At 56.6% G+C, this 9,697-nt stretch overlaps 1 protein-coding gene and 2 pseudogenes across 1 annotated transcript, besides 7 other annotated features; all 3 read left to right on the top strand.

Annotated features, from left to right (window-relative positions):
* Positions 1-6,325: part of a sequence feature (areas not merged during assembly with more than two copies in the genome that could not be assigned to a particular haplotype) that runs on past the window's edge.
* On the top strand, positions 866-3,052 carry Tc00.1047053506129.30 (trans-sialidase, putative; the record flags this gene model as incomplete). Its single annotated transcript, XM_808143.1, has 1 exon — positions 866-3,052. The coding sequence occupies one exon, from the start codon at positions 866-868 to the stop codon at positions 3,050-3,052; it is 2,187 nt and encodes a 728-aa protein (XP_813236.1).
* Positions 3,158-3,586: a mobile genetic element.
* Positions 3,988-4,013: a sequence feature (AT_rich).
* Positions 5,194-6,123, top strand: Tc00.1047053506129.20 (annotated as a pseudogene).
* Positions 6,326-6,986: a sequence feature (heterozygous, Esmeraldo-like haplotype).
* On the top strand, positions 6,354-8,531 carry Tc00.1047053506129.10 (annotated as a pseudogene).
* Positions 6,987-7,603: a sequence feature (areas not merged during assembly with more than two copies in the genome that could not be assigned to a particular haplotype).
* Positions 7,604-9,697: a sequence feature (areas merged during assembly that could not be assigned to a particular haplotype. This can correspond to areas where the two haplotypes were merged or to regions with more than two copies in the genome that were merged during assembly.).
* Positions 8,678-8,699: a sequence feature (AT_rich).

The following is a 9,697-nucleotide window of genomic DNA, read 5'->3' as shown; positions in this document are numbered from 1 at the left end:
TATGACTCGCCACTGCTTGGGCTGCGGTGCAATCGTGAGTTTGAGCAGTCATGTTATTTCTACCATGCGGCTCTGCTGTGCATTTTGTTTTTGCGTTTCTTCACATGCTCCGTTTCTTTTTTTACTTCTTTACCTCTTGTTTCTGCAGGCACGCACAAGCACACGCACACAGAGTGCAAATCACAGTGGATTTGGATGGTTCTTTCGCGGTGCGTGTGGCAGCAGCGTGTGGGTGCTGCTTTTACCCGTGGGCATGAAGCGAAGGGAGGAGAGAGGCAGCGCGCAGGGCGAGTGTCTCTTCCTGATGGTGTGGGGGCGCTGCGTTTTGGCCGCATGGAGTGAGGCGCCGCGTCGTGGATGGATGAGGAATTGCTTCTGCGTGTGGCTCTTTGGGTGATTGCTTGCTCCGTGTGCGTTGTGTTTGTTGGCAGCGGGGCTGTGGCCGTATGCCGTTGGCCGTGGGATTGAACTGGAGGCGGTGACGGTGTGTCCCTTCTCTTCCCCTTCCATTGTGTGTGGCTGCTGGCGGTGTGTGCGTTTGCTGTGTGGAGGGCCGAATCCTCTCACCCGCGGACTGACAGCGCTGCGATGGTGTCTGTGTGTGTCAGAGGGCTGGTGTGGGCGATGGTCCTCCGTGCTGTCCCTTCCGGATTTTCTTTTGTCCCGCTCTCTGCGTGGGTGCTCTGCTCTGCTCCTCACTGACCTTTCTTGTGTATTGCCGCTGTTGCTGTCTTTCTATTTCTTGCACACATACACACGCTAGGAAAGCAAGCAAACGAACGCGAATCGCTACTGTGAGATTCGAAGGCTCTGAAAGGACCAACAACAGCACACACACCGCCCACACACACATATTTATATTTATATGCTCTCACGTGTTGCTGCTGTCATGGCACCCCGCACACACAACCGTCGCGTGACCGGATCCAGCGGAAGGAGGAGGGAAGGAGGAGAGGGTGAGCCGCAAAGATCCAACATGTCCCGGCGTGTGTTTACTTCCGCGGTGCTGCTCCTCCTCGTGATGTGCGGCAGTGGTGGGGCTTCGAACGCCGTGAAGAGTAATTCGGGGAATGCGCAATTGCCTCATACGGTCGATCTATTTTTGCCGAATCAGACGCTGGTTGTACCGAAAGGCGGAACGTCTCAAGAGACGAAGAGGGATGCATTTGCTTCACCCTCTCTCGTCAGTGCTGGTGGAGTAATTGCTGCTTTTGCCGAAGGCCTCATGTATGCCGAATATGTCGTTGAAGGTGGTAAAGTAATTGAGCCCATTTCTTCTGATGTTGTTGCGGAGTACATCGACGCTACGTGGGATTGGTCCGCTCTTGTTGGCAAGGTGAGTGAAAGTACATGGAAGGCACACACTGTGCTTGGTCCAACGGATGGAACGGATAATCGTGTGGGTGTTTTTTACCACCCCACAACCACCACGAAGGGCAATAAGGTGTTTCTTCTTGCGGGAAGCCTTGCTGAGCTCAAACAAAATGATGGGAGGAGGAAATGGGACAACCTGGGTCTGAAACTGGTTGTGGGTGATGTGAGGGAGCCTACGAGCAGCGAGCTGACTGAACGTATCAAATGGGACCAAATCAGGTCTCTGTTGAAAGAGGGTACTATAGCTGCACACGAAGGTAAATTGAAGGAGTTTCTTGCCGCTGGTGGCTCAGGTGTTCTGATGGAGGATGGCACGCTTGTGTTTCCACTGATGGCGAAGAGCGGAAATGGTGTCGTTTACTCCATGATCATTTACTCGACGGACAACGGCAGTACCTGGTCGCTCTCTGAGGGCGCTTCCCCTGCGAAATGCGTTAACCCCCGCGTCACCGAGTGGGAGGGTTCACTTCTCATGATTGTTGACTGCGAGGATGAACAGAAGGTGTACGAGTCGCGTGACATGGGGACAGCGTGGACGGAGGCAGTCGGGACACTTCCAGGCGTGTGGGTCAAATCACAATCATTCTTTTGGGATCTGAGCTTGCACGTGGATGCCCTCATCACCGCGACCATTGAGGGCAGGAGGGTCATGCTGTACACACAGCGAGGGAACTCCTCGGGGAAGAATAAGGCCAATCCGCTCCACCTTTGGGTGACGGACAACAACCGCTCGTTTTCTGTTGGACCGGTTGGCATGGACAATGCTGGGAAGGAGGAGCTCGCCAGCACCCTGCTGTACTCGGATGGCAAGTTGCATCTTTTACAACGGAGGGGCAATGGTGAAGGCAGTGCCATTTCACTTTCCCGCCTGACGGAGGAACTGAGTACGATCAACTCCGTCCTGAAGACCTGGGCGCAAAAGGACGTTTTCTTCTCCAGCTTGTCTATACCCACGGCGGGTCTGGTGGCAGTTTTGTCAAACGCATCGGCCAACAACGGCACGTGGAACGACGAGTACCTTTGCCTGAATGCAACGGCGACGAACGCCACGAAGGTCGAGGATGGATTGCAGCTGACGGAGCCTGACTCCGGGGTAATTTGGCCTGTGAACATTCCGGATGATAATGTGCGTCATATATCCTTGAGCCACAACTTCACACTTGTGGCGTCGGTGACCATCGAAAAGGCTCCGAGTAATAACACTCCTCTACTGGGTGCGATGTTGGGGGACAATAATTCCCCGCATACCATGGGAATCTTGTATACCGCGGATAGAAGGTGGATGACGATGCTCAACGACAAGAAGACAACAAAAAGTGGCACTTGGGAGGCGGGGAAAGAATACCAAGTGGCACTCATGCTGCAAGGCAACAAGAGCTTTGTGTACGTTGATGGCAAGTCGCTGGGGGAAGAAGAATTGCCGTTAAAAAGTGAGAGGCCACTTGAGCTCGTAAGCTTTTGCTTTGGCGCGTGCGGTATACAAAACTCTCCTGTGACGGTGAAGAACGTCTTTCTGTACAATCGCCCACTGAATTCCACTGAGATGACTGCAATCAAGGACAGGAAACCCGAAGATAAAAAAGAAAAAGGAAGCGGTGACGGCTCCACGCGTGAGGGTATGTCTCGGGTGCTCCCGCTGCTTCTGCTGGGGATGTGGGGCATTGCGGCCATTTACTGAGAAATCGCAGTGAGGACTTCCTGCTTCCAGCGGGATCATATGCGTCTGTCCACGCGCTCTTTTAATTAATTGCCGCTTTCTGTGGACGCACCGTTCATTTTATCCAGGAGCTTGTGAAAAGAATGATCGCGGGAGAGCTGGCTAACTTAATTAATGTATGTATATCCTGATAAATGAAGGCATTCCTTATGATGCTTTCAACCGTATGAATCTTTTGGGAAGAACGCGACTTTGTAGGGGCAGGGAGCCGATAGAGGCCAGATAATATTTGTTTTTATTTTACCATCCCATCCACCCCCTTTTGATTCCCACCACGCGGCGGGGTCTTGTGGTTGGAGGACCTCAAAGTCTGCCACTTCGTAAGTAATAATATTTAAATCCTAAGTAAGGACAAAGGACCATGCTAGCGGTCCACAGAATTCTATATATTAATTAAAAAGAAAACATTAAAGCAATTAACTAACGAACCTTTTTTTCTAACTTGTTTGGTTTCCATAGGTTTTCAGGATCCGGCCAGCTGCCCGGAAGATTATTCTGGTTTTAATTTTATTTTACATCCCCTTCGCTGCGCAGAGCTCATCCTCCATGTGGAAGCATGCTCTCCCCAGCGCCAGCACCGCGTTTTTTTGTGGTTTTTTTTTTTTGTGGTCCGACAATTAAGGGATCTACTCAGTGTTTTTTCCCCCTTTTAAGTGATCATGGGCGCTCTCGGCATTGTGTGCCACGCCGATGGCGCCGGCTAATAAAAGAGACAATGGAATGGGGGCACAAGACCGCGCTGAGTGTTCCAGTGGAATACAAATAATGTGTGGGCACTAGGGTTTAAACGACTGTAACGAGTGTATCTTATTTATTTATTTTTTATCTGCAGGCGAAAAAAAAAAGCACCAGCGTGCAGTTTTTTTGTTTTTGAGTGAATGCATAATGGAAGACGGATTTAAAATTTTTTTATTTTTATTTACCTTTCAGCATATGTCCCGCGGCTTGCCACAGTGTGGGCAGCCGTGCAGTGTTGCGTTTCACCATTCATCCTGTTTGTGTTTTTCTGACGCCCGCTGTGGTTGTGTGCCCTCAGATGCTTTTTTTTTTTTGTGACCGTAGGCACACACACAACGACACCCACATGATATATGCATTGGTATGGTTGGTTGCTCCTCTCGCACTCGGTGCCGGCGGTTGCGTGTGGCTGCCGATCCCCCGTTGTGTTTTTGATGGAAGAGGCGCGTGACGGCGTCGGTGGAGCGGCGCCCGGTGTAGAAGGAAGGCACCGACCGCTGCTGACGGGGACGGTCGTTGCTGCAGGCGATCTGAAGAGATGGCGTGACTGGCGTCACAATCAACCGAGATGGATGAGGACCGCATCGCATCCCTCTTCCTTCTCATCATTCCCTCGGTCCACAGCAGCCACAGGCCACAAGCACCGTGCGGCAACGGCGTGAACACCATCGGGACTTCTGTGAGCCAATCGGACTGTGCAATCAATTTGGACCCTTGTCCCCCGTATCTGGGTACTGCCGCCGTGCTTTTTCTTTTTCTCTCTGTGTATGCCGTGCGCGTATGATGTCGCTGTTTGTTTTGCATCGCCGACCCACGTGAACGGGGAACGACGCGCTGACTGCTGGCAACAGACTCACTCGCCAATTCCTTGGACGTGCACTGTGGATGGCGGTTGCAACGCCGCCATATGTGTGCCTATCTCGGCCCTTTTTGTCGTCCACGGCATCGGGACCGCCCTGTGAAGGGGCCATTTGGTCGTAAGAGCAGTGCGAATTGTCATGTGCCTCCTTTCCTGGACCCTGCCGCTCGCTACTGGGGCTGTGTGGGGCTGCGTGGGCGGTGGGAGGGCGATGGCGTCAGTGGCGCGATTGTGTCCGCGCGGCTTTGTGTTGGTGACTGTGCATTGGTGACGACTGTCTGTGGCCGGATGCCTCTGCGTGCCGCTGTGTTTAGTTACTTTTCTAGCTGCCTCCTCCTTCTCTGACCGTGCCGATAGAGATGCTTTGATTTGACCAGCGCAACCATCGTTTTAAGGTGTTGGGGATTAATTGCTGTATTGGGACTAGTAGTAGTGGGATATCGATTTATCGGAATTGTGTTTCTTGATTTGCCATCTGTAGGAAGGGATTTGCTAAGGAGGAGGAATGTTTGACGGGGCGAGTGCGACACACCACGACAGCCCTGTTGGTTCCTGTTTGGGACGGTGGATGCGGTCTGCGGTGGGTACGCGTCCGCGCAGCCGGCACCGTGTGCAGCGCATGGCCATTGCGGCTGTGCGTGCGGCGCTGCTTGTGGCGTTGGTGCTGGTTGCGGCGGCGGCGTGGATGCCCGCAGTGCATGCGGTGGTGCTGCGACTGCGGGGCGGTACGGTGGACAGAGCCATCACGGTTGGCTGTGCCGTGGACACGGTGCTGATGGACGGCGTGTACATCACGAACGGCGTGGCTGTGGTGTTCGACGTGGCGGCGATGCTTCCCGGTCCTTTGCGCATCGAACTGAGGAACTGCGTGTGCGACGGCGGTGCGCAGATCTACGTGCGGGGCTACAGCGGCAAGCCGGCGAGTGACCGGAGCCTGGAGGTGAGCGTGAGCGGGCTGTCTGGCGGCTACTGCTCGCTTGTGCTTGTGCACAACCTGCCGGCACACACGAACGTGACGGTCCGTGACTCGACGATTGTGACGCCGGGGCCGATGCGCTACTCCCAGCTGAACGGGCTGACGGACGCGGTGGCGTCGCCGCTTGTGCTGCACGCGAAGTCGCTGTTGCAGTCGCAGCTGCGTGTGAGCAACACTGTGCTGAGGTCGTCGCGGGCGGGCGGGTCGGCGGTGTACGTTGGCGGCGGCATGGACCTGCTGTCGAGCGCGGTGGTGCTTGACGGCGTGTTGCTGGAGGCGTCGGGCGGCCCCACCGCGTTCGCGATGCGTGTGGCGTCCTCGTCGCGTCTCAGTCTGCGGAGCCACTCATTGTTCTCCGTGACGAACGTGTCGGTTGTGAGCAGCGGCGGCGGCATTGTCCTTGGAGAGCGCCTCGCGCTGTTTGATTCGGTGCTGCGCTGGCGTGCTTCGGTGCGCTGACGGCGTCGTTCTTCGACCGCGCGTGCAGCTACCTTCTCGGCGGCGTGGGCGTGGCGTGCGTGCCTGTGGGTGCTTCCGCGCTGCCGCCCGTTGTGGGCGCCGCGTCGAGTGTGTTTTTCCGCGAGGGCGTGACGGTGCGGTCGGTGTTTGTTGTGCCTGCCGGCGCGAGCGAGGTGACGCTGCGCCACGTTGTGCTGGACGGCGTGAGTCCTGTGCTCTACGTGCCGTGGATGGCGCGGGACGGCGTGCGGATCGTTGTGCAGAACGTGTCGCTGCTGAACGGCGCCGTGCTGTACGTGATGGGCGGTGGAGCGTTGCGCGGAGCGATGCTGGCGGCGTCGTTTGTGTCCGGGTCGTGGCTGTCGGTGCGCGGCAACAGCATCAGCGGCAGGCTTCTGTCGGTGCCGTCGTACCCGCGCAGTGCGGGGCTCGCGCAGAGCACGCTGACGCTCCACGGGAACGCCGGCAGTGGGCCCGTCGTGATGGACGGCACCGTTGCGCTCGGGGGCGCCGGCCGAAGGTTCGTCGTGGGGTGCCTGACGCTCAACGGGCAGGCGCTGCAGCCAATGGACTACAGGTCCGCCGGCATTATCGGGGAGTTCCGCCCTGTGGCGTGTGGCGTGTGCGACGCCGACGTGCGCTGCTTTGCTGCTGCGACGAGGGCGATGTCGGGGTCGTGCGTCTGCCGCTGTGCTGAGGGCGGGTACGGGCGTGACTGCCTGCCGGTGTACCTGCCGCACGTGGACGGGTGCAACCGCACTTCCGTCATGCCGCTGCTGAGCCACACGGCGACGCTGACGGAGACGCGCAGCCTGACGCCGACGTGGACGCCGAGCCTGAGCAGGACGCACTACAGTCCGACGCCGTACGGGCCGACGGAGACACTGCAGATGACGGGAACGGTGGCGCTGCCGCCCACGCGGACCCCGACGGCGTCGGTGAGCAGCACGCTGTGGTGGGGCGACGTGGCGTGCCCGACGCTTGCCGTGACGACGACGGCGGCTGGTGGGAGCGCCGTCCCGACACTGCTGATGGTGGCGCTGCCGCCGCCGTTCCGGTGGGCAAGCCACCCGCAGCTCGGCACGCACCTGAGCTTTGTGCCGGTGTCGACGGCGCAGCCGAGCGGGTTCGGCGGTCCGTGGGGAGCGATGCTGAGCAACGCGACGTGGGTGCGCAACGCGACGAATCCGTCCACCGTCGTGGAGCTGGCTGTGCCCGTGCACCGCGGTTACTTCATTGCTGCCGACGAGACGATAGTCATTCGCTGCGACGCTGTGGCGGTGTCCGGCGGCTGCAAGGGTGTGCTGCTTGGGTCCTTCACGATCAGGTCGAACACGCTGCCCGCCGCAGCCAGCGCCCTCTCGGCGATCACCGGCGTCGTTGCGGGTGCGGCGGCTGTTGCCGTGGTGGTGACCGGCGGGCTGGGCTCCGTCCTTGAGATGCAGGCACTCGGCGTGTTTGCGAGGATGACATGCGCCTCGGCGCAGGAGCGTGCGAGCACCGTTGCGCTGCCGTACTTCCTGTCGGTGTTTGCTGCCCTTGACCCGCTGTGGATGGTGGTGGGCAACGCGCTGCTCGCCGCTGTGTTCGGGTGCGTGCACTGCGGTGTGACGGCCGCCTTCCAGCGGTGGCGCGGCGTGGACGCGGCGAGTGCGTGGGCGGCGATGCGCTTCCCGAGCCTGACGTACGTCGTGGCGCACGCGATGCATCTCGGCATATTTTTTGGCTCCATGCTCGCACTGGCGATGCCCGGCGCCCGCGCGCAGCACCGCGTGGTTGCTGTCGTTGGCGTGCTGTACGGTGTGGCGTTCCCTGCTGGTGTGTGCTACTTTATTGCCCGCCACACGGGCGCGAGCTTCACGAGGTACTGGCAGTTTTCGAGGAAGCCGCTGCACGAGCGCCTGCTGTACCCCGTCGGGTATTGGTATCCCGCGGCGCAGCAGCGGATATACGGCGGCATGCTGACGAACATGAAGGGCAGCTACGTGTACTGGTGCGTGTTCCAGCTGTCGGTGCTGTGTGTGGTGTGCCTGATTGCGGCTGTGCATCCGCCCGTGGGAGGCTGCCACGTCCAGTACTTCTGCATGGCGGCTGTGCTGCTTGCGATCGCTGTGTACAGCGTCGTTGTGTGGTACGCGGAGGACCGCCACTGGCAGGAGCTGCGCGAGCCGCGGCGTGGAGGGCTGGAGGCGCTGCTGCACGATGACGAGGAGGGCGACGAAGAGGCACAGAAGCCCCACGAATTGACGTCATCGTCGTACGCCTCAGGCACCACCGTTGCGTCGTCGTACCGACCACCCGCACAGCTGCAGCTCATGACTGCTGACACCCGCTCAGACGCCCTGAGCCTGCTCGACCGTGTATCCAGTGCGAGCTGCAGCATTAATTATGCTCTTCTGGACAGGTGAAGATGCTCCGCTTGACGAAAAATTTAGCGCAGTTTCTGCTGGAGTTGGAAAGTGTCTGCCCAAACAGTACCTCCACGTGGCGAGAATGTACGAGGCTCCTCATGGTTACGGTATAAAGTGGATGCTTTTGGCAATGTGTTTACTTCTTTATTATTATTATTATTTATTGGACGCTTGGTTGATTAATTTGTTGTTTTTATTCTTGTTGATTTTGGAAAAAACGGATTATCGATTTATCACGCTAGCCTAGGGCGGCTGTGTCACGGGTGTGTGTTGCACGCCCTTCGCTGCAGCGCCCTCTCCGGATGTCGGGGCTCCTATTCAGATTTTTACTCAGTAATGAGGACGTGTTCCGCGATGGTGGCTGTTGTGCGTGCCGCAGAATTTATTTGAGAAAACATTAGGGGTAAAAAAACGATAACGCCCTTCTGTGGCTTTCACTAAATGAAATTAAGACGTGTGCGTTGCTGGTCGATGAGGGAGGGCGTGGGGCCGCTGTTTCTGCGCAGAACATCCACCAATCGGACTCTGCAACGGCATTTTTGCTGTTTTTTTTGTGCATTGTTTCTTTTTTGTCCATATGCCTGCAATGCCTCTCTCCTGTTCCCCGATGACTGTGTGGGAGGGCATGCCTGTCACTTTTTATGCTTCTGATGTTGTGTAGAAGGAACGAGAGGAAGAACGAAGAATTATGCGGAATGATGTATTACTTGCGTATATGTTGATGTATTTCTGTGGGGTATTTCATTATTTACTCCCTCATTTTTCCTTTTCTTTTTACGTTGCTCCACACGTGTCTCAGTGTTTGCTTTATTACGGCCGCACACGGGTAGTTTGAGTCGCGGATATATATATATATATATTTGATGTCATTTCCAGTTAGACACTGACGTGGGCACTCTTTTTAGGCATCCACTCTCCACAGCATGCTGCCTGATATTTTGGAATCATCCCAGGTGTAACGCAGGCACCACCGCCGTGGCACACATGGGAATTAAGATGGAACGCGGAACAGAGAAAGATATTGCGCTGCACTTGTGTCTGCTGCATTAGTTCTGTTGGGGAGGTTTCAATGTAGAAGAAGAGGGATGAACATTGCACAATTCTGTGACTTGGAGCTATTACCTTTTTATTATTGTTCTTATTGTTGGTGTGATCTCTGGTTC

The sequence above is a fragment of the Trypanosoma cruzi genome, genomic scaffold (assembly GCF_000209065.1).
Source record: "Trypanosoma cruzi strain CL Brener 1047053516253 genomic scaffold, whole genome shotgun sequence".
Lineage (NCBI taxonomy): Eukaryota > Euglenozoa > Kinetoplastea > Trypanosomatida > Trypanosomatidae > Trypanosoma > Trypanosoma cruzi.
Note: the sequence above shows the minus strand (reverse complement) of the source record. Positions and strands in the feature narration are given on the sequence as shown.